Here is a 25025-nt window from a genome sequence, read left to right as displayed (position 1 = left end):
CTGAAAAGTAGGTGCAGAATAATCAAAGTTAAGTTTGAAGAATGATTTAATAATAATAGTAATAATAATAATAATAATAGCAGCTCAACTTTTTCATGTTGCTTACATTTTTCCTGGGGAAGGAGGGTGGATAGAAGGAGGTATAAAATGCCCTCGAAGATTTGTCTGATACTTAATCACACAACTAAATATCATATCATAGCCACACAGAGATGTCCTCTTCTTCAAGTCATTAGACAAATTGTGCCCAAACCATGTGGGAAGAGCTGTTAATAACTAACTTCCTTTGCTGCTGCCTGAACTGTTTAATTCTAAACAGGATATAGCTAGATAGGATGAAGCACAAGCCTCAGATGGATTTGCCAAATTGGACAACTCTCTGTATGTTTAGTCAGCTCCACCACAGGCTGCAACAGAACTGCCACTGGGTGTGCATGTACCAATGCTTTCAGGAGCACTGTTTGCTATGTGCAGACCAACAGAGCTATTCTAGGTACCACAGCTCTAGGATACCACCTGTTGCCTCTAACCGGTCTCAGATTGGTCCCATCTCTCTACCCTATCTTTTTAGTCAGCTTTGAATGAAATCGTCTCAAAGGATTACCAGCAAGTGATATTATGAGATTAGCCTCACATCCCTGAATTGATTATTCAGAGCTGCGTGGTCATTCACTCATTTTCTGAAAGATACATGGGAGAACTTGGTTCAAACTCCTTGTTTTACAGCACAGATGAGCCAACACACAGGGTTTTGCATAGACATATAGTAAATTACTGTCAGTAGCAAAGGACAAGAGAGGAAGACTTGTGATAAGGGTCACAAGTTTTTGTTTTGATGCCTGTTAGAGTAACTCTGCTGATAAGATTTATGTGCTGCTGCTCCTTCCTGAAGCAAGCTAATTTAACCATGTTTCTTTTGGCTAACAGATTGATATAACTGTGCTGGTAGCATTATTTTATGGTAGAAGGCTTCAGTGTGAGTGGGGGGTGATACTGCGCAATGCAACTTTGCTTTGAATAGTACCTGCCTTTTTCCTTAATATATTTACTTTCACTTCTAATGCTATTTTGGAAAGACAAATACCGTAATCTATGACTAATTATGAAGCCAGACTAATTCTGTCATGTCAGTACTTTCTTTATCTGTCCCTAACCAGATTAAACTCCTTAATTTAGAAGCCACTGCAGATTGCAGTACTCCTTGGGAGCTGTTATAGTCTATCCTGTCATAGGAGTTATTGTGATTTTAATGGCCATTTATAACTTAAAACAGTTTTCAAAGAATAGAAAGATTTTTCTTGGGAAGAAGAAATCCAAAAGCATATTTTAGCACAAGGAAAAACGAAAATACTCATCTGTCAGGATATTTGTACTTTGGGTTCGCTTGTCTTTTTGCTATTTAAGCTTAAATACGTGAGGACTATTGTCCTAAGAACTTTCTGAACTTTGGGTTTTACAGTGAGTTGAACCATAAATACTAGTAACTCAACACAAAATGAGTCCACCAATTAGAGAACTTTCATGATGTTTGCTCTTCATTTCAAAATCAATTATAGTTACAAATGTTTTGGTGTAGTTATTGGTAATAGTAATAGCCAATGTGTAGAAGGACTAGTTTAAACTTGCAAGTTATGTTTTGTAGCCACCCTTGACTCAAAAAACATGGTTTACACCTAATAAGAACATACTTTGATCACGGGCTGATTGTGTGTTGCTAATGGGATATTTTGAAGTGAAACATAACTGATGCTTTAGGCTGTATCAGGAAAAGGTTTCTAGTGAAGATGAAGAAACTGTAAGTACAAAAATGTTCTTCCCTTGCATTGGCAAGCATGGCCAAGCTTTAATCTTATTGCTTTCCCAAAATGTATTTCAACATTTATCAGTATATTTGAACAATTATCAGTATAAGATATTCTTATTTCATAGTTTTGTTAATTTTATCAGCTCTTTTTTCTTGCCTAGAACAATCAATTTTTAAAGCACTTGATTTGTGAGTGTGTACTTCTGATGATGCCAAATCAGTCTGGAATACAAATTAAATTGCGAACTCAACTATGAAAGGTTACAAATACTTTGTATTTAGTCTTTGTTTAGAACATCAGCAATTGGCATACCATTGGAGTAGTGTCTATCCTTGTTTGACGTGTGGCAGAAGAGGTCATCAGAAAGCACCTGGATTTTTACTTTGCATATTCTGTCAAGATCTGTATTTAATTTTCAAGTTAAAGTAATTCTTGCTCTCATCTTAATACAGAATTTGTCCTGCCAGATTTGTCCTGATGGAAATGCCTATTAAATTTATTTTACCATGGATTAGTTTATTTCCTTGTGTCAGGTTTCAGCCTAAAGCAATTGCTTCTGAAAGTTTATTTCCTGATGTCTTATATGTGTTTGCAGAAATGTTTTCCTCTTTAAATAATGTCAAACAGCTGTTGTGCAACACATATAGTACAATACCTTTAAAATGTAGGCTCTGCGAATTTGAAATATCAATGGACGTTTGATGATAGAACAGTGGAAATGATTAATTTATCTCAAGGAATGGTGCTCAAAGAATACAAAGCTATTCTTCATGTCTCAGACACAAAGTATTGAATCAGACTTTTCAATTATTAGCAGTATAAACTTTATACTGGTATCTGCACAAAATGTTCTTTTATATACATCAATCAGAAATGATGTAATCTGAGAAATAGTAGTGCTAGCTTGTTTTGGAGGAAAAGGACACTGTTTGGTAAGCTTCATTCTTTAATATCATTTACAACTCAGGTTGTTTTTACCCTTTAGGTTTGGGTTTTAGGCTGTTAGTGGGAGGGGAAAGTAATGAAGAGCACAGGACGAAGAAAAGATAGAAATTATTGCACTAATATCAAATACTGAAAATCAGCTAATTGTTTGTAAGATGGACTAGCTACAGGGTTATAAACTAATTAGGATATAAATCAGACCATGTGACAGGATACTTACTACAAAAAAAATTGTATCTAACCTTTATTACAAAGCACATTCTGCACCACAGATCAAAATTAACATTTAAATTCAGACTGCTGACTCCCCTGCCAAAAGCCTAATTCTGTTTCCAGAACTGTGCACATTCTTATTAAAACTGTTTTTTAATACTATGCTTTTTATCTTTTTCTTTTGTTCTCTTTCATAATTCTCAGAGCTGTTTCTCTGTCATTCAGATGGCAGTTACAATTCTCCTGCTGATTTAGATAGGACACAGATAGAACCCAAGTATCAAGCATCTACTAATTCTTTATGAATGGTTGCTAACCTGCATGTTACCTACTCTATACTAAATTTTCAAGTTGTGCATTCTTATAATTTGTATATGTTAAGGAAGACTGACCATCACACACCGAAGTCCATCTGCAGTTAAGTGTGTATGCAAACATGGCATTGGGGCCAGGATACTGGATACTGGGATCCTCGTCCAGAGAAGCTTACCCTTCACTGTTCAAATGGGCTAGAAGCTGATACCTCCTGAACCAAGCAGGTGATGTGTGCTTGTAGACTGGTGCTGCTACAGCAGGTGACATCCACAGCACAATTAAGACATAAGAAGAAGGTAAGTTGCAAAACTGCTATGGGAAGCATGAAACAGTAAATTAACAACGCTGAAGTAAAAACAATAAAGTGATGACGGTCAAAATGGTTACTGGCCATTTCTGAAATATTAGGCATGAGATTTCATTGCTAAAGGTTAGACAGGCAGTGCCAATTGAGATGTCCAAGGTATGCTGCCTGGCCTCCCTCTACAGTTTGTAGAGAGTTAGCTCAGACAGAGATTTAGCTAAACATGTGAACCGGGAAAATAACAGCCAGGCTAAGGCATGGAGAAGACCCAGTTAAAGATGTTACTCTGGATGCAACTCTAGTGACAAAGACGTTGGTGTTAGTGTTCTGATGCTAAGGGATTGCTCATACCAAGGGTGATAGGTCCAGAATGGCCTTCAGTCTCACTGATGCCATGAGCAGCACTGCCCATACCTTTCAAATCTCGCACAGGATCAGAGTGAACTAAAGGACCATCCTGGGCTTAGGTTTCGTAACGGATTAGGATGGCTGATCTTCACTAGTTTGTGAACGCTGCTATTTTTATAGCCTGGGAAAAGTGTCCTGTGGGACTATTGCTATGTCCAGTTGAATTCTGACTCTTCAAAACAAATAACAAAGTAAGCATTAGAATGTGGATTTATAGATATATCGTTTAGCAAGCTGGCTACCTTCCAGCATGAAAAAAGTAATATAATTCACATTTTCACGACTAGTTTTAGTGGTTTTTTTTGAGAGGACAAAGCAGTGAAGAGACTTTTAAACCAAGTGAGCTTTACAAAAGTTCATTTAACCCAAAGGTTATATAAACTACTGCGTCTGTAATATGATAGTTGTCATGGTAACATTTGGTTTGTTATTGATTACTTGGGTAAATAGTCTCCAAAGTCCTGCTGACAATTTTAGAGAGCTAAAGGAAGTATTTTAGTCTGCTCTTCTTGTTATACGCATTCACTTTCATTGCTCAGTAATTAACAAACTGTCACCTTTTATTTATGATATTGGGTGTGATTGTTATTTTTTAATCTACAACCTTGTTCACAATGTGGGGGAGAATAACATTCAGAAGTAAAAATGTGATATACATTGGACTGATGTTTTTTTTTCCTGTTGGAAACAAAAATGCATACAATGCTTTTAATATGTCCGTCTTTACCTTGTGCTCCTGCAAATTATCCACCACATGTCTCTGGATATTTTGGGTTTGTATTATTTTACTTAGACTTTTGAGCCTCATGGTGATGATAAAGGCATTTTCCTTACTACTCTGTGCATTCAAGAAGCCTCCCTACTGTTTTCTTCTTAGGATGAAGCTATTGTAGAAGTTCCAATCTAACTGTTCGTGTTTCACATCTGATGTGTTCAGTTTGCCTGCACTCCCTAGACTTCTGGAAAACACAGTACGTTCTTTCAAATTTATTTTAAGGACTTTTTTGATAAGATTGATGAATTCCAGAAAAGTTCCTCATTGTTGTGGTGTTCTAGGAACATCTCTAGAAAAGGAGAGGAGATATGGGAAATTATTTTTGTGTCAGTGCTGATCGTGCTACTGTGGTCAAATTATTTCAAGTTTATGAAGTATGTTTGTTGTTAAAGGCTATCGTATGCCTGATGTCACCGTTGCTGCACACAGAACTTTCTAGAAAAGCAAAAAGACTTCTCACAATATTCCTGCAGTATTAACAGGCATACATTTCTTTTGCCTTTGTTAACAAAACAATGTATTTCTGTTGCTAATTAATATCATAAGCAGAACGAAGGTCATTTAAATGGGTCTTGCCAGTGAAATGTCTAGTTGCCATTTATGATTATCTTCCTCTTGATTCAGACAATAAATAATGCAAACTGTAACAGGGCATAACAAAGCTTTGCTTTACTCTTCAGCTTCCTCTGCTAATTCTTGGATGCTGATCATCACCTGGGTATAATCAGTGTGATCATAAAGGACTTGGAGCATTTTGATTATGCTTTCCTAGCACTTCCTAATATTTTTTTTTCAAAAAGCTATTTCTCAGAAGGCCTTTTGGCTAGCAATACCTTTTGTCATAAAAATTATTTATCATCCTACAATTTATAAAGACTTAAAATATATCTTTTGAGGGGTTATCTTTCCAACCTGCAAAACTGAAATTATTTCTGTTTTACTGAAAAAAATGAACAAGCAATTCACAATTATGCATTGTATAGTTAGAAAGACAAACTGTACAAACAAATAATTTTTAGATATTTGTGTAATGGGGAAAATAGGCTTTTATGGTAAACTCAGTTATCAGCTTAGTAAGTGTAAGCGAATACTGCATTTCCCCCATACATACATATTCCCCAAATCATGTATGTAGACATCTCTAATTTCTGTTCTCCAGTCTGCTATCACTGCAACCACCAGTCACAAAATGCATACATAATCTCCAGCAGTGTCACACCTCTGGCCTACGCATGCTGCAGTGTTTGACTTTGTTCTCTTTAAGATAACTGTCATATACAAAGCAGACAGCCTGCAGCTTTCATGATCTGGGAATTTTTGCATGTTGACAGAATACTGAGAGCAATTTATTAACAGGGGTTACTTGTCATAATCACCAATGTTTCTTTTTTTAATTTTATATTTTCAGAGCATTGCGGCTAAGAACAGAATGCAGTATTTAATATTCTGTAACAGGCATTGAAATATATTTCATTTGGAGGTGTTTCACACCTTCCTTTCATATCTGGATGTTTTTGGAAAAGATGATTAAACTGTATTTTGTTCTTCTTTACTTTCCTCTTCATCTTAGCATCAATTTTGGTAGTCAGCAAACGAGATAATACTTTAAAATCTTAAGCAAGTCAAATCCAATTGTAAAGTGAGGACAATGCTGCAAAGAACAGGATTTACTAGGAGTTTTCATTAGAAGCTAATGCTAGCATCATTTGAAGAAAAAGATGAAAAATTGTGGATACTAGTCCTTTATGAAGATATTTTGCAATTTCAGAATTAATTTCTATTGTAAACATGATATAAGATCATGAAGTATTTATACCTGATGCATAGTTTATATTGTAAGAGTATCAGCATCAATGCTTAACATATGTGTATCATATTTGATAAGTCAATATTATGTAGCTAGGAATGGATTAGCAAATCTGGTTCAGCAAGTCACAAATACACACGTAAAGTCAAATACCTTCAGATTTTTTTCTCTCTTTGTTTGGAAGTCTTCATGATATAAAGATGTAACAAAACTACCAAATGGAATTTGGTTCACTGATCTGTAATGAAAAGGACAATTATGTATTTTATATTTAAGGTATATAATATACAGGAAAAAGAGCATTTTGTCATTCCAATTTTCTAAATGTTTATTAACAAACGAGGATCTTGACTATGGCCTTTCTGATATAAATGGGAAGCTTGCTCAGTGGAATGTACACTAAGAAATATTTTTTAAATGGACAATTGTCCTTATACTTTCATTTACACGGTAACAATGAGAAAAGTTCACTTGAATAAGGTAGTCTTTTTTTTCTTTTTTAATCTCTCTGGAAAAGTAAAATGTATTTAATTATTTTCTGAATACTTTACAAATGTTTATGAAAATAATATATACCTATTAATCCATTTAGCTTTTATCCTTTATCATCATGCAATATTCTGTCACAGCACTGTAACAGCATGACTTTAAAAAATCTAAAGGTTCTGTGTAAGCCTGTGACTTCACATAACCCCTTCTTTTAGCAAGTAAATCCCAATGCACTTAAACACAGGAGTGTCAGTTTAAGACAAGTTTTTAGCGCTATCTTGGAGCTGAAGTTCTGACTTGGGTACCTGAAATTTTGTGAGCCTAAAATTCAACTTAGTTAATCACAGGTGGAATTAATGCTACCTAACAGTAAAGTATGAATGATTTTAAAATTTTAAAATGGATAGGAATTGTACATAAGATTGCTATGTGTTTTTTTAAACTACTGGGTTATGGATACCCCATTTTGTGGTAAATTGTATCATTATGAATAGGCCCAATAACAGTATAGTTATTTCCCTGCCAGTGTGGAAATGAGAATCCTTGTACCAATTTAACAGCAACAAGACAGTTGAGAAACCATGGTAATAATACAGGAGATTTGAAAGGCACAGCTTTGCCATGCATGTTTATAAAAAGAACAACCTTATGCAGAAACAGCACTGAGACTTTTCCTATACATCAAATCAGCCACATATAAATGTCTGTAGAAAGAATTAGATTCAGATTCCCTAAGGGATTTAAGCATCTAATGATTCTGATGAACACCAGTTGAGATTTTCAAAGATCTTTAACAAGTTAGGTACTTATCTCCCACTGACTTTATCTATTTAGTCACTTTGCAGGGGAAAAAAGCTATTAGACTGTTCTAAGCAGCTTTAGATGCCTAGATACTCATTGAAAAAAAAATGTCTTATTTACATTTAGTGATTGTTATTTGTTTTAAAGACTTAAATCTATAAAATTGTTGTTAATGATTACAGTAGAGCATTTTTTTCTAAAAAAATATTTTTCCAAAGTAATAGTAATCTTATAAAACTGCATCCCATAAAAGATTGATTTACATGGTTTAAGGGCCATATTGCAATTTTTCGAGCATATATACAAACAATTAGTTTCATGAATAAAAAGTATGCAATTAAAAACCTACTGAACAGGTCATAAAAGGTGGGGGCTAGTCTCTGAAACTGGGACAAAAGTTTTCTATGCTATTGAACAAAACAAGCCAGACTGAATATGATACTTTTATCTCCAGCACAGAGACTTGAAAGTAAAGAGGGTTTATTTCACACAGCTATTTAGCTCAGTTCAAAGACCCACACATTTAGGCTTCCTGTGGAGCTCTGCTGCAACTGGAGACTGACAGTTGAAACAAGTCTTTTCATTTTTGTTTTATTACCTGCCATAGTACTCAGTTATACCTGATCATATAAAAACATACCATAATTTTTATTAAAGCCCATAATTTAATGTCAAGATGTTAACCTTTTTCCCATACTATTATTTCCTTCTTTTAGCTTTCTGAGCGTATGGTTCTTAACTGCTCTGGCTAAAATCCTCATGTTTTGACTGCAGTTGCCCAGAATAAAATTGACATTTCTCATAAAGATTGCATTCGTTTTACCTTTTTGAAAAGCTTCTTGAACTTTAGAACTGCCCTCAGCTTTCTGCAATAGATGATTGGTTTCACCTGTTTTTATACTTTTCATTTCTGAGTTTCAAGGCTACAATTAAAAGTCAGTCTGTTTTAGCTTTTTACCAGCAAGAAGTGAATGGGTAACTCATAAAAGATATGTAGGCAGTCTAGTATATTTATCAACTGTGCAAAAAGCTTGGTATTTTCATTCTCTAGAGGAAGCCCAGGATTTTGACAGATTGGTAGCATGAATTACTGGTATTCTTTCTGTTGTTAAGCTTCACTAGAGAGCTATAAATATTAAATGGAAGGTTTTACCAGGTGAAAATTTGAGACCATTTTTCAGCACGCTTTGTTTAAACTTGACCAAAATAATTTCTGCAAACTATATTTGGCTTTCATGTACAACAGTGAGAATCCAGTTACTGTGTTCACATGAAAACAATGGAAATGAATTAAGATGAAAACTGAAGGCAAAATTACGTCTTATATTAAAACTTTATTTGTAAACAGCCAGCTACCATATGGGTTCCTTTCTTGTCAGTCCTTTTATCTGTAATTTACTCCTCATTCATACATTCAGACTACTCCATATTTTCCACTTTCAATTGCAAGAGTTTTTCAATTTAACAACTTAAATTAAACTTTCAATTTAACAACTTACTGCAATAAATTTTGTCAGAAGTAAGAAAAGCAGCTTGCTTGACCAAAAGGCTCCAACTGTTAAGAAAATGAGAACCTGCCAATGTCTTACGATACTGGCTACAATTCAGTAGCTACTTACGTAGAGCATAGTCAAGGCTGTTACATGATACTCTCAGTATTCTTCTGATACATATAATAATGAATGCTGTCAGTACGTATCACTGGGTAGTGATTATCGACTGTTCATAAGGCATGATGATGTCTTAAAACCTGCAAAAAATCATATTTCACGTTTTTAACCTCCCAAGGCTATGCTGAGAACAGAAATTAGCGCACACTCAGACAAATTGTATTAAACCAAAAGGGATCTTGAATAAATATAGTATTTAAGTTATGAAATGTACTTCTCAAAAATGGTTAATCCAAATGACTTATTTTTAGCACTGCCAAGGGTAATATGCACTATATCTACAACTACATTACTGAAGTTCTCTTCAAAGCTGAAAAAAATGGACCTGCTTTTACAGACTACTTGTATATGTGTGTGCATATTTAGATAAGTATGTGTCGATATGTGTATTCATGTATGATCTCATTATGACGCACAGGAGTTTAGATGCATAACAAGCATGGACAAATAGGATGTAAAGTAGTAACGGTGATGAGAATATGCCAGTTATTTCCAGTAGAAGGTAACAGATTGACATGAGGGATATAATTGATGGCTGATGCATAGGATTTGTGGCGTGGAGAATGCCAAATGTACCAGCTACACGGTACAATGGGCACTCAGAATTGCAGCATTCACCATACCATACTGACAATAATAGAGGTAACTCTTTGCAGTGGAAACAGAAAATCATTTAGTTCTGCAGATGCTGCTGTATAGCAAAACTTTTAATGGCTCCCTTGTACCACTTGAAATATACATTTATGAGTAGTAAAATCTTGTTTGACTGACAAGTTTTTACAGCTGAGAAGTCTGGTAAGAAAATGCCACAGTACACAAACCAAATACATATAAAGAGAATGATTGTTCCTTCTTAGGGTGTAGAATTGTCAAAACGAGGCAGCTGTATCTTGATTTCCATGATGCTAAGACCCTTTTATGTTCCATGTCAAAGTGAGGGAGCCTTAGCAACAGCCTAGCAAAAACTCCCTGTGCTATAAGCTTCCCACTCAGCAAAGTGTAAAATTTTATGTTTTGGTAGTTTGGGATTCCTCTTCTCCTCCTTTTGGCATCCTACAAGAGACTGGGGTGCTTGCTAGCATGTGCTGCAGTATGGCTGCTCTCTATTCCAACGCTGAAAGAGCTAAGGTTAAGAACCCTAAGAGCTAGACATGCATCAAAATTTGCAGGAAAATGCTCTGATATAAGCACAATAGAAGATTCTATATGACCTCACTGCATGTGGAGTATAGAAATGTTTTGAAGTCAATTCAAGACCTTTTTTAGGGCTAGAATAAACTACAAATAGCATTGACCACAGCAATGTTATTTCCCTTAAGAAAAATAATTTTGTCGTTTTTTGTTCTTGTTCTTTTTACCATGCAACGCAAAATTTTTTCAAGATTTTATATCAGGCTTTCACTGACATACAAAAACTATGGTGTTTTTTATTTATTTATTTATTTAGCAATTTAAAAGACTTCTGATGCAGGTATACACTGATCTTAAAGTACATGGTAACAACAACAAGAGAAATAGCAAGGGAACAGGGAATTTAACAGCCATTTTTTTTGTAGTAAGACATGTAAAGAAAAAGAACTAAGGCTGTTTTCAGAGTTTTTCTTTTTCCTTGTTGACATGGATGAACTTCCACAAGTACAAAAGAAGACAGGGCTAAGCCGAAGAAGAGCATACAACAAAGAGGAGCAGGGCCAGTTCAAGGCTGAAATAGCGTTGCCTCACAAGTTTGACCAATGCCATTTGAAATCAGTGGCATTGTTTCTGTGGAGTTGTGCATAGTTCATGAATTAAACATTGATTCCAGAGTGGTCATTATTGAAGACCACCTTAAAAGGAATGAATAAAATACAATAAACTCTTAACAAGATATATAATATAATGTGTATATGTGTTCTGTCCTATGTTTCACCCATATAATACTACTGAATGCAAGCCAGTGCAGAATTTAGTTTTCTGGTTACATTTTTTTTTCTGGGATTTAGAGCCCTGCTTACGTCAGTTTCTGTGCAGTAATTTTTTTTGCAGCATGTGGCCTTCTAACCTGCCAGAATCCTAGTTGACACTTTATAAATAAGTATCTGACTATCCATTACTGAGCTGCTTCATGAAAGAAAATTCAGCATGATTCTTACCTGTGCATATTACCCAAAGATGTAGTTCTGTAAATAGATGTTGATCGCTTGAGAAAAGTGTTTTTTAACAGCTTACAATACTAAGGCAATTTCAGCAGCAGAATTTGCATCTGATGGAACTATACATTGACTTCTGTATAGTTCATTTTAATTTTTTATCATTGGTTATCTCAGTCATTTTGCAGAAAAAAAAATATATTTTCTTAGATTACAAATTTAAAGCTTTGCAAAGAATCACAGCAAATATCTGCAACGTAAATAACTATGGCCATAAGTTTTTTAATTAGATTAACTTTTTTTTTCTTCTCATTCTTATTCATTCATTCTGAACCATCTTTAGGACATTACATTTCATAGATTGCTTGATGTTGTGTTGCTTCATTGTTCATTTTAATTTCAACATTCATTTGAGACAGGATAAAAATGGTGAGAGGAAAGTGGCTATACAGTACCTTGGTTGCTTGCTTTCTCTTGCTTCTCTCTCCAGCTCAAAAGAACGGTGAGAAAGTACACACAAAATCTGCAGATTGTTTTTTAGCTCTGGAATTCCACTCAGCAATTAAATTGTTTTTTACTGGTTTCTCCAGGTTATTGTTTATTGTTCTGGTACTGTTTTAATTGACTTAATGTGCAAAATCTCTGGGGATCAAGATTTTTGGCTTTAAGTAAGGTAGATGTCTATAGAAAGATAGAAATGGACTGGAGGCCTTCACAGACCAACAAATGACTTGGGCAGCACAGACAGCTTGTCTGCTTATTAGTCATCCTCTGACAAGTCAGAGGTCAAAATGGGAACAATTTTAAGTGAGGACTTGGATCATTTATTCAAGATAAATTCAGTAGCATCTTCAACATTTTCCTTAAAATGCTGCAAACGTACTTAAAAAAGAAAAAAAAAAAAAAGAGAGAAATGTGGCAAGGATAAATGTAAGTTTGATATTGGAAGTCATTAAAGTGACTGGCTAACATCATGTAGATTTATTACTCATAAGACTAATGGTTGGAGAAAATTGTATGTTTTTACCTTTCTTTTGCTTAATCGGGTAGCCAGTATTTGATGCCTTGTTATTTTCATTAGGAATATGTAATCTGCATTAGTTATCTTCTGATATAATTGAGTGCAATTTACAAAAATGCAGAGAAAGCTGACCATAGCAGGAACAAAACTCAGGCCTTTCCATTGAACTGTCTGTTCCAGAAGCACCTCTCTTCTTTTTCTTAACTTTGCTGGAGTTGTTAGCTACTTGTCTAATTTTCTGCTCTCCATCTTCTTATTTCTAGTTACTTCATACAGTTATTAATGCAACTGCAGCCATCAGTGCATTGGCCTGTGGCATCCAGCCCCCTGCCAACGCCTGGGCACCTGAGCCCTATACCTTGTCCCTCTTGCAGCATGTTTAAGGTTTTAAAAATAGAGCTAACTTCCCAACTTATCCATCAGGAGCTTAATTTAAGATCAAATCTCTTTGATTAAGTTGGAAATGTGCTCTTTGAGGCTTGCATTCATGGGAGATGTTGGACTTAATTCACGTGTGACAAGCTGTATGAGCTGCATAGCATTTGCTATTGCCAACTGTTGAGAGGTAACTCCTTACTCTGAAAAAAAAAACCACAACCAACACCAAAACAAACCAGGCATTTATAAGTCCTGTTATGCCCAGCACTCATCACCATTATTTTAAGAGTAATGAGGCGTTTTGTTTTGTTTTTTAATAAAACCTTTATGCCTGCAACAGTCGACTCGGCCCCTGATACCCATGAACTCTTGCACTTAACAGGAATGAAAATTGCGTTGTCTTGGAGAATGCTGGATGTCAGGCCCTGCTGACTGCTTTTATTCAGCTGCTGTTTGATAAGTAGCTAGTGATAATAGATATTATTTACTTCCCATAGATATTATTTACTTATTTACATAGATATTATTTACTTCCCTAATCCATAAGATATTTATCAGACTTCACTGTGAAACACGATTCTATGTCCCTATTTCCTTGAGCAATGTTCCAGTGGCTGGCTCAGGCCACGCGTCCACACCATGCGCTTCCTGCGGCCTCCCTCAGCCGGCAGCCCTGCTGCCCCCAGTGAGAGCAGGGCTGGGAAGCAGGGAGCCAGGACCAGATCACCTTAAAAACAGCATTCAACTGCTGTGCTCACAGAGTAAAGCTTAGGGAGGCTACAGAAGAGCAGCATCACCTCTCATACAGGCTTTTGAGAAAGAACTTGGCCCTGACTTGGGATTCAGAGTTGCAGTTGCATCCTGAGGTAAGAGGTCCCTTACAAGTGAAAGGAGTGTCTCTGATACATGCAGCGTACCTGTCCAGTTGTTTGGTGTCTCTGCTTGTAGAGCACTCTGTCTGGAAATACATGAGAGATTTTGAGTCACAGACAGTAGATTATTTGTGCAAAGTCATATAGCTGAAACATGGGATTGCATCGGGATTTTTGAAAACTTCACCCAGGACCTTTTTTTTTCCTGCGACCTTTATTTTTTAACTAAAAATGTATTGGTGTTATAAATGAGGATGAACAGTATAAACCCATTCACTTTTGGACTTCTCTTCCATGGTTATTAAAATGGCCTAAGACAGGCTTAGGTATTCATTAAAAGGTATGTTTTTATTTAGATTTCTGTTTAAGTAGGATAAAGTTCAGTAGTGTTTGGTCCCTGAAGATTGACACAGACTTATTTCTAATCTGCAAGCACTAATATTTAAGCAATTTAAAAACTAATGCTGTTTATATATGTTAGTTGCTAATAATTCTGTTCTATTGTGTAAATACGTATTTACAGTGGGAAATCCTTATGAAGCTGAATTAAAGGCAAATGTAAACAGTCGGGTTAATTTTTGCACATTTTCAAGCACATTACAACAGGGAAGAGTAAAATTGGTCATTATGAGTCCATAGTGATGAAAAATGGCTAGACACAATAAAGGATAATTTCTTTGGTTTCCAGAGCATAATGGAGTATGAATCATATTTAAAATTAATGGCTGAGAAGACAAACCATGATTTGAATGTCATCAGTAGCTATTTTACTCCTCCCTAGAGCAGCAACAAGCCTTTTATGAGAGATGAGTTCCTGCAAACAAGCGCTTCTAAACTATCTGAAAGCTCCTGATTTATAACTGAGAGCTTTAGAAAACATTTTGGTTTTGATTTTTTTTCAGTGCATGGAGTAGGGGGAGCAGACTGGGAACACAGGCTCACTTTCTAGCAAGTAACAAGCGGTTAACTTGTTTGCAAGTAATTTTTTTGATGTAACTTTCTGGGGGGTAATGTTGGCAGTGTACAGCAGTATTGTTTGACACCCTTGAAGACTGCAGTCATTCCCACCCTTTACTGAAGTGGTTGTGCCCATGTATCAAGCGACTGTGGAACTCTGCCTCATGTGTAGGAGAAACACGCCGCTCTCAGGAACACACCTTACTGCATTCTTTGCAGGGCCCTCTACCAGTCACCCGAACCTCATGTGTGTGCAATGCATATACTCTAAAGCCTATGATCAACTGTAGGGCACCAAACAACTTGAGCAGTTGCTAAAAGAGGAAGTATAGCTGGGCCATGACCTGAATCTACAGCTACATCTGGAACCCTTGTTTGCCAATCTTGTGTCCATGAGGTACCTGCCAGCTCACAGAGCCACTCATGGAATAACTATATTGAGCAGGACCTTCTTGCTTTCTAATATCCCAGGGGAATCAGAGCACTTGTATGTCATGTAGTATGTCCATAATTCCATTCTTTCCTAACCTGAGGTAGATTTCTGGACTAACCTGAAACAATATAACCTTCTATCTAACCTTCAGCAGGTTAGATACTTTATCTTTAGCAACAGGGAAAAATAAACAACTTATATATATCAATATGTGTATATATATATATATATATTGCTCAGTAAGACAACAGACTTGTTTTTCTCGTCTGGAAAGAACAAGTGCAATGGCCAGCTCCAAAATGACACTATATCTACGGTTTCCAAAAATTAATGAAGGGAAGGATCTGTTCACCATCTTATCTGTCTGTGCAATACTTTGAAAATGAGTATCAAGTAGGCAGGAGAGTCTTGAAATGAATATCCACACCAACAAGCAAAACTGTATTGTTTTTCATTTCTTTGAGTCTTGCATGTGGGAGATTCAGGACAGCATTCTTCCATAATGCAGTGCTACAAGTAAAGATAAACCTACAGCATCTTCTGATAGGATACTTGGGGTGCTCCTGGTATTGGAGAGAGGCTGAGCCTAGCCCAACAGCTGCAGAGCCAGGAGAAACATCTTCATCGTGGTGTCACAAAATCAGAAAGAATGAAAGAACCAGAGGCCTAATGCAGGATGTGAGCAATAGGGCTGCATGCATGTTCATGGTCCATCTGCTATGTGAGATGTACTCTTTTGTCTTCCCACAGTTCAGCTCAAGCAAAATCAGGCATTTGCCCGTTTATTAACTTTAATGTTCCCTCTCTCCTCCTGCAAAATATGTCTGCGTGTTTTGTAGATATCCAAGCAAATTTGCAAGAGGAACTCATAGCAATCAGCTAGCAGCAAATGCCTGGCTCCAGTTAGGCTGCTCTGCTGAGGCTGTTCCACCAAGGCCCCAGATGGCCCAAACCCTGCCATGTCTGATGATTAAAGAGTACACTGAGAAGATTCCCTCTCCGTGAGACTAAGTGCCAGAACAGCTCCCTACCTTTCACCTCACCTTCAGGAGTTACCTGTCAAGCAACCAGTGGGAGATAAGGTCTACAGGTCACAAGAAGGATTTTCCATCTTTAAAAACATCACTCTTAAACATTTCTTAATCTATTTATTCCTGTGTACAGGGAACACTTTACAATGCCACTTGTTCAAAAGTAGTTCATTTGGTTGGGGTGGCTTCTCCTGGTTAGCGGGAAAGGAAAAGGAGAGTAAAAAAGCAATGCGTAGTATCTGTCTGTGATAATAAAATAAATTAAAATTAATAAGTAGTACTTGTTCTGAGCATATTATTCACAAAACAAGGGGACCTCAGAGTATGTGCTAGTACTCATTTTAGACACTGGAGAAGTAGCATGGTGGAGGGAGACATACTATTGATCCTATTTAAGTGAACATTTAAGTCCTGCTAGTGTGTATATGTGTTAGGCAATAAGTAAAGATAACTGATGAACAATGAGTCTGTTTCTAGAAAAAGACATCTTGATGTTTTTGGCAAAGATATTAAGTAGGAATGAAAGAGAAAAATATGGGGTTTTTTTGTTTGTTTGTTTTGTCTTCTACAGGTATGCAAAGTAATTCATGCTTTTTGATTTTCAGTATTAGTGATGGTCCTGTATTGAAGATTGAAGTCTGCTGGTGGAGATCAAGCTATTAATAAATGAAGTATGCCTTTTGTTCTAAAGGACTGTAGATAAGACCTTTCCTGGCATTCAAACTTTGTGTTTACTAAAACTGTTCTATACTTTCAGTTCACAGGCTGTCCTTAAACTGTTGGAGTTATTATACTGGTGTATTACCTTTCATTCTTCTCACCAGATCTCTCATGGCTCATTTGCTATGCACTATGATATTCTGTGAGATTGTTTTCATTTTTCAGTAACTTATATCACAGAATATCCAAGATTTAGACATAATTCTATTTCACTGGCAGACTCCTTGGTTCTGTTCCTCTTAGAATTGTCTTTTGAAGAGACTATTCGTAAAGCATTGCCAGTTAGGATCTCAGTTTAAAGGAACGTCAAAGTTATACTATTTCAAATCGGTACAAAGACAGGATCGTGAACAGAAAGGCCTAAGCAGGCAATGGAATGGTTCATTCTTACAAATGGAGACAGGCCAGAAGGGATGCTTTCACATATAATACCTAAAATAATAGCCTGACTTCTGGTTTTAGGGCATTTTTCCTCATGCTCCACTGTCCTATTTATAGTCTTGTAACATCAGAAAAACACCTCTATTGTATTTAGGTTCTTGTATTCTTTGGCAATATCTAGAAAGAATATCTATATTCTGCTAAAGATAGATGAAATTTTGTTGAGAAATGTTTCCCTTCACGTCATTACAGTATATAGTTTTCCAGGAGCTGAAATGGGTACAGTGAAAGTTATGGATTCTAATGATCTGTAGCCTGGCAACTACAAGAGTGGTCTGGGATTTGGAAGACACATACATGCTAAAGTTCTTGCTCTGACTAAAAATATCGCAGGAGATATATATACATAAATGCATGCTTACATATAAATATTATATATATATACACATATATAACAAGAGCAAAGTACATTCTCTTTGCATGCCACTTCCACGTATTCTAGGACATGGTATCCTGACCACAATCTGACAGGATTCTGACCTCTTAATAAATACCTTTTAAACAACAGCAAAAGAGATTTGAATCCATCCCCCTGCTCCAATGTTTTGTAAAATTTCTTTATTGCTAAGAGTCTTGTTAAGTTTACTTCTTATTACAGGGCGATGAAAAACTAAATGTCAAAACACTGGAATTTCAAATATGTGGTTGCTGTCTTTTGATCAGTTACAATGTATTGTTTCCATTCACTCTACCTGATTACCTGATGGGCTTGTGAATTATGTAGCATAACTCTGCTCCTGATGATTCCTCAGTAATCAAAGCACAAGGACTACAGGAAAGTACTTTTTTTTTTTTTTTTCATGTATAGAAGATTAGAAGGAGTGGTAATATGGGAAGTTTGTTGGAACGTGAATAAATGGAAGGAATTCTCTGGCTGGGAAGAGAACCAATGAATATTATAGCCTAAGTAGTCTAAACTGCCACTTCTAAAAATAGCTCTCTAGGCATTTCTCTGTTGCACTTCTCATTTTGCATAAGATATACCTGATACAGTATTGTACTACATAGGAATGGGTCTGATGGTTTGGAAAGCAACACAAATGAAATATAAACAGCTAGTTGGAATGCTCACAGAAATACATTAGAAGAACATTACATGGAAGCAGTAATTTGGGATCCCAAACACGTTTTTTCCCCATTAATGATGTTTTAAAATGCAGAAAGCACTTCTGTGAAGCATGAAGGATGGTCAGGGTTAGCTAATGAGGCTGATAGGTACAATTGCTGCATGCTTGATCTGTCTTGGATCCTAATGCTCATTTGGACATGTCTTATTGTGTGGGTGTTAAGTCTGTCCAAGCTCATAATCAATAGATACATGGTCATTCAGAGTGTTTATGTCTCTATCTTAGAAGGCTGGAACAAAGTGATCAGGATGTAGTTTGCTAGATTCATAAAGAAAATTTCTCATTGAAAATCTGATTAAACTAATTGCTGGCATTAACAGTCATATGAGCTGTGATAAAGATATGGATAATGAAACCCATGCCTCTGGCCATCACTTTATCACCTACAGGGTCAGAAGAGAATTTGTTAAACCCTGAGCTGCATTTTATAATTGGATATTTGTATTTGGGAAGATTTTGGTTCACTATGGTAGCTTCAGATATCCTTTATTGACTGTAAAATGGTCTACATACATCAGAAGAAAGAATGGTGAGGACTCACTGTCAAAGTATGTTGGAAGAAGTAAACTAAAAAAACTCATACTTTTTAGTTTTAAAGACATGTATCTTTGAGAGTTATAGGAAATGGCCTGAAGTGGCAGCTTAGCAATACTGCAGCAGATTTGTAAAAACTGTCTATCTGCCAAATGATGATGACATGATAATGTGTGAGCATATTGAACAAGATGGGGCAGTGCTTTGCTAAATGTACTTTTGTTTTGGTGATGTGACTCTTAAATCTTACAAAAGAGCTGAAATTTCCCACCTTTAATTCCTCACTGAGTATCACGGCACATCAAATTAATGAAAGTCCTCCTCATGACAGGATACTAACTCTTCAAGAGCTCTTAAATGCCTGAAGATTGACAGTAGGAAAAATTTCTCTTATTTTCTAAAAGCTGAATTCAACATGAGACATGGACATAATTCTTTCAGCATGTATCTAGATGCCTAGTTGAGAAAAGAATTTGGAAATCTAATTTTCTGAATTGTAGCATATGCAGAGAGAGAGGCACCACTATGGAGCAGATCATAGCTTCATAGCTTATATCCCTCCAGAAAGCAGTTCAGCCTTCCTTTCTTTCTGTTAGCCAAAAAAAAAAAAAAAAAAAAAAAAAAAAAAGCCCAGGAGGGTATGATTGTAATTTAAGCTGGTTTTACAAAGACTACTTGATTTATGTTTGGGTATTCTGAGTTTACTGTCCTGGACACATGGGCATAGGTGTCCAGCAATATCAGTAGGTTAGAATGACCCCCACAGCAAAGAACTTGGTAAGCATCTCCAGCCTTAGCTGTGAATTGTGGCTCAGTAAGACCCAAGCTCTTCTACCAAGAAAGAGTTCTTACGTAGTTAACCATAGCTTCTGAGCTTACAAGGGGTGCTCATACCTGGAACTTCACAGCTGAGACTGGGGCCACCCACAGCTTTGCTTCTTCTCCATTGTCCAAAGTGTCACCTGTAAAAGGTGGAAAGAAGATACTGATGGCCAAGAACAGACTTGAAAGAGTTTCTGGAAGTGCCCCTTAACTTGCACTCACTGTTCAGATAAGACAAGCTTAGAGGGACTGGTTCATGGCAGACTAAGAAACCATGACTGAAAAGTCCAAAGAGTTAGCAGGTTTGCACCAAGGCATTTCAGTAGTTTAGGTTAGGTGTTTAGCCATAGGAAAATTAGCTGGAATGAACCTAAGTTTTGATCATCTCGGCCAAAAATGTGATCCCAAATCTCTTGTTCAGTGGTTGCCTGTGGTGACATGGATTTCACTTGCACATCCTTCAGGTGTCAGTTCTGCTCCTGGGTTTGCTCCTAGGTTTACTCCTGGTTTGAGCAGCTGTGTTGGTAGCTTCAGATGAAATCAGACCAAGATCTAGGTAATGTCCACTCTGGTGGTAAAAAAAAAAATAAAACCAAAACCAAAAAACCTTCAGCTATTCAGCACACACCCACAACACTGATTTATCAGCATGGTTATGGCTATTCTATCTAGATACAAGGAAGCTATGCTATTTTTTCAGACCACAGAAGAAGAAATCGTCTTTCAGGAAGGTTTCATAATGAAAAGACATACCAACTTAGGTACATAACCAGTAAATCAAAATAGGTTTAAGCTATTTCAAATGTTTTACTTATCTTAATTTCGGAGAAAAAAAAAAAGTAGAGGAGCATACACAGAAATCATAAATAAAAAATTACCTTAATTTCAATTTCACCTTTCAGATGATTTTTGTCTCCAAAATCACTTCAGAAATAAAATTATTTGAATACATAGATTTGAGATTTTTCATATGAAAATATATTTCCAGTCAGTTTTTAACATAACAATTTGGAAAGCATTCACTTATGTTTTTAATCTCAATAGCTATGTGTTACTGATCTGAAAGGGTTAACACAAACTCTTCAGATTTATTTTACTTTGAAAGTCTCAAACAATATTGTCAATTTTATATTCATTCTAAGAGTTTGGTATTGTAAGATTTTACAAAGACAAGGGTCAAAATGGAATAATTCTATAACTTATTAGAATTTAGTATTGTTTCAAAATACATTATTTGATAATAAACCTTCAAGGCAAAATTTCCATCCATAGCATAACATATCAGAAGGGTTTTTCAGTCATTTCTGCTTATTATTCCAGTAGGCAGGTGAATTATATCTAAAGATATCTATCAGGGCTTTTCATACGATGGATCTGGGCCATAACTTTGCTAGGACCTTGCCAAACTATACATGTTGTGTTTTTTACATTCCTACAGAATATCCTTTTTTTTTTTTTTCTCCTTTCTCTAGTATTCCTAGGAGCAGCTGCATCATCCCACTATGGTTCTTAACTACAAGAACAGCATCCAGCACCTGTCTGTCCTGGCAGAGAGCTGGAAGCCTGCTCATTGCTTCCTCCTGGGCAGATTTTAGGACAAGGACACAACATTGCTGTATGTGCTGAAGAATTTGCTCTAAGCTGGAAATGGTACTCCTATGGCCTGGAACATAAATGTAAACTCAATGACTAGGTGATGTGGCAGGAAAAAAAATAATAATCATAAAAAAGGTCTGTCCTACTCTCTACATGTAGTCAGACCTCATGAGAATTTTGGATTAAATTTGCTGCCTGGATTTTTGCTGGTAACTGGAGGGTACAGTATCAGGCAGTTTTACAACTGTGACTGCTGCACTGAAATATTAAAAAGACTTTTTTTTCCCTTGTACTTTTGACCTGTGAGAGAGAAAACTCCCTGTTCTGAGAATTAAAGCAGCAGTGCAGTTTAGGTTTCAATTGTAAGAAATGGAGAATTCTTGATTAGACAATTGCTAGGTTAAGTATTTGTTTAAAACCAAAGACGACTCATGAATAACATAGGCAGCTAAACTGCACCATCTGGAGCTAGAGGCAGATGTAAGCATCTCTATTTAAGAATTAGTTTATAAATAATAATAAAAGATATGTGGAATTAATTGGCTTCTTTTCTGTAGGTAGCAACATTCAGAAGAAATAGCTTTATTAGTTCCCAGTATCTCTGCTTAGCACAGGAGTCTTTGTATAGACATCTGGAATAGATATTTCTTAATCATTTTGTATAATAAATCCAGAATAACTTCTAATGATTAGGAAGCAATATTGCTTAAGAACTTTAGACTACCTGACAGCCTGAACAAAGAATAGGCAGATGCTCTATATAGGCTGTAAGAAAGACTGGGAATTACAAGCAAGTCATGAAAGTGACCTTTTATTGTATAAGGGACTGGAAGTTTCATCATATGCCTAAGCACCACACATTGCACAAAATTAGACTCATACATTGACTACATTTAGACAATTCTGTTTTCCATCTGGTAGTCTGGGCCTTTCAATCCTAAATTGGGACTGAGGCATATAAAATTATCAGTCATCTACTAAATTGTATAGAGAGAGTGTTATTTTCGTAAGAATACAGCCATTTTGTTTTCACAATACTAATTCGTTCTCAATGATTAATGAAAAGGTAATCATTTTTGTTACTGTGAAAGTTACAGGGCAAGATTCACAAAATGACTGTTATTGATACAATGTTTACAGATGGAAGGAAAGCAGCATATGAAAAACAGTTCACAATTGATCCTCAGTAACTTTCGTAGCTTCATCGAAGTTTGTTCAAAGTGAATATATAAATAAAAAGATAATATAAGCCAGTAATCTATGTATATCAGGCAGAAACAGACTAAGATTTAGAGCCCCTTAGGAGGAAAATAATGAATGAAAAGGACTGCTTAATTAAAACTTAAGTTTTGAACTTTTAAAAAGGTCTATCTAATTCTGAGCAATTTATTTCCAGATGGAAGGCATACATAAGAAAGATTGTACTCTTGGAAAAAAGAAGAAAACAAGTGAGACTAAGGTGACCATTAGTAAAGCAACCATTAGCTCATTTATAGAGCTTTGATAGGGGAAGATTCATGAAAAGAGAGTTTTAAAGTAGCTGCCACCAAAGAAATGTATAAAACCTTAGATTTGGAATATGCGGCTATTTTCTCATGTCAAGAACTATAAATTAGTTCCAAATATATTTTGTTAGCTGTAAAATTAAAATATGTGTGCCTAAATACACACATGCATTATATTGTCTGTCCAAAGGAACCTACTAGCTTAGCTCTTGTGACATGAGCTAATATACCAAGAAAAGAAAAATGTGTTTACTCTTCAGTGGATCTTTTTCTTTAGTCGAACGCTAGTAGGCATCAGGAAGAAGGATCTATCACAGGGTCTATTTAGGCCCTGGCCTAATTAGGCCCTGGTGAAATTTAATTTAGATTTAATTAGAGATGGACTGGAGTCAAGATGCATGTCTTCAACAAGCATTTGTTAACACCAAAGTTACGTTTGTATTATTGGCCCTCCCAGTTGCTATTGAGTCACAAAAACCTACCTTTCAGGTTAACTGGCTGTGGCCATCATCAGCCATCAGAACAGCCTCTACAGCAAAATTTGGGCCACTATCAACAGCATCACAGTCAATCATATATTCACCATTTGTTAGAAATACAGTCTGGCAATGTATCAGTGCTGAGTGCAACATTGATTATAAAAACCCTGTGCTTGGGTTTATTTCTGACAAGTGGGGAATGAAACTGTGGGCGAACACCAGCCCATTTGCTCATGGGCTTTCATGCAACTCTTCTCTTTTCTGGATTAGGTGCTCAGGCAGGCAGTTTCCCCAGCCGTGGGCACTGTGTTTCTATCACTTTCTTGTCATGGTGCCCCCACCTCAGGGTAGTGCCTGGGCAAGGCTCCCATCTGCATTGTCTTGGCTTGTCTGAGGCCTGTGTCTTGTGATCTCCTCACGTGTCTGGACAGAGCTTATTTAGATATTTTTTTAGGCATTTTCAGTGCATCTCTGTGGTGGACCCAGGGTTATATCATGTAGGGCTCCTTAGAGGGTTGGCCCCTCTATCTACTTTAAAGAGTTAAAAGTATTAGGAGTATACTGAGTAGCTAGAACCTCTCTCTCTGGTCCTATTTCTAAACTTGTTATGTTACCTAATCCAGCTACATTTCAAATTTATTTGTGGCAATTATATTCTGAGGACAGAACTTGGCTAACCTCTTCTACTACTTTTGATAGAGCTGATCACCGCTAACCCTTTATTTTGTTTTCATAAGCATTATTTTTCATGAAAAAGTAGCACTCAGAAAAGTATTTGCACATTTTCTTATCCAGGAAAAAGGTTAAAATTCCCATTATGACTCAAAACAAAAGAAAAACAATACACAAACATTAAAAAAAAACAAAAACATACAACGAAAAAGATATGTGAGTAAAGAAAATATAATCAGCAAGTTTAAAAGGAAGGTTTAAAAATCCCAAAATATTTCCAAAATATTTTAATTTTTAAAATAGTATCTTTGAAAACAGAAAGCGTCCAGTACAGCCTTTTGATAATTTGAAACTCTCTTCTCAGTTAAAAAAAAATAAATGTTAGAAATGGGTCTTTCTCCTACGCGTTGACACAGCATTGTCTGGCGATCTGAGAATGATGCAATGGAATTGAGCAGTTCGGGAATGACTGAAGAGCACCTCCAAGCCCGACATTTTTTTCCTGTCAGATAACGATGCTAGAAGTTTTAAAAGGCTTGCAGTTGCAGTATCTTTTCTTTCAGTGGTGTCATGGAAGTTGAATACCTGTAGGTTGTTTGTCGGCAGTTGCCTTCTCATTTGTGATTATACCTTTTTCATTACGTTTAAGAGCTTTGCTACAGATGAGTAGCATATGGTATTGGCTAAGAAGATGAGACTTTAATGAGATACAGAACACATCATAAAAATGCATGCTAAATTGCAATGACACGGTTGTGTTGGTAGCATGTGAAATT

The 25025-nt window shown here is 36.2% G+C and overlaps 1 protein-coding gene across 3 annotated transcripts in view; it reads right to left on the bottom strand.

Moving 5' to 3' along the window:
- LOC310882964 (uncharacterized protein) overlaps positions 1-20885 on the bottom strand; it is a 57481-nt gene extending 36596 nt beyond the window's left edge. The window contains exons 1-6 of one of the 3 annotated variants that reach the window (XR_014573249.1): positions 20368-20880; positions 20070-20137; positions 13978-14018; positions 9482-9612; positions 6726-6810; positions 4718-5054 (exon numbers count right to left, since the gene is read on the bottom strand). Coding sequence is in view for 2 of the 3 variants with exons in the window: in XM_083802505.1 (XP_083658631.1) it covers positions 6803-6810; positions 9362-9417; positions 13978-14018; positions 20070-20137; positions 20368-20437 (243 nt within the window). In the remaining variant the exon portion in view is untranslated. Of the gene's footprint in view, positions 1-4717; positions 5055-6725; positions 6811-9361; positions 9418-9481; positions 9613-13977; positions 14019-20069; positions 20138-20367 lie in introns of all 3 variants that reach the window. The other 2 variants (XM_083802505.1, XM_083802504.1) reach the window with 2 other exon arrangements.
- Between the last annotated feature and the right edge of the window lie 4140 nt (positions 20886-25025).

The sequence above is a fragment of the Anser anser genome, assembly GCF_964211835.1.
Source record: "Anser anser genome assembly, chromosome: 1".
NCBI classification, from domain to species: Eukaryota; Metazoa; Chordata; class Aves; order Anseriformes; family Anatidae; genus Anser; species Anser anser.
The sequence above is the reverse complement of the archived record's forward strand: the minus strand, read 5'-3'. Positions and strand labels throughout refer to the sequence as shown.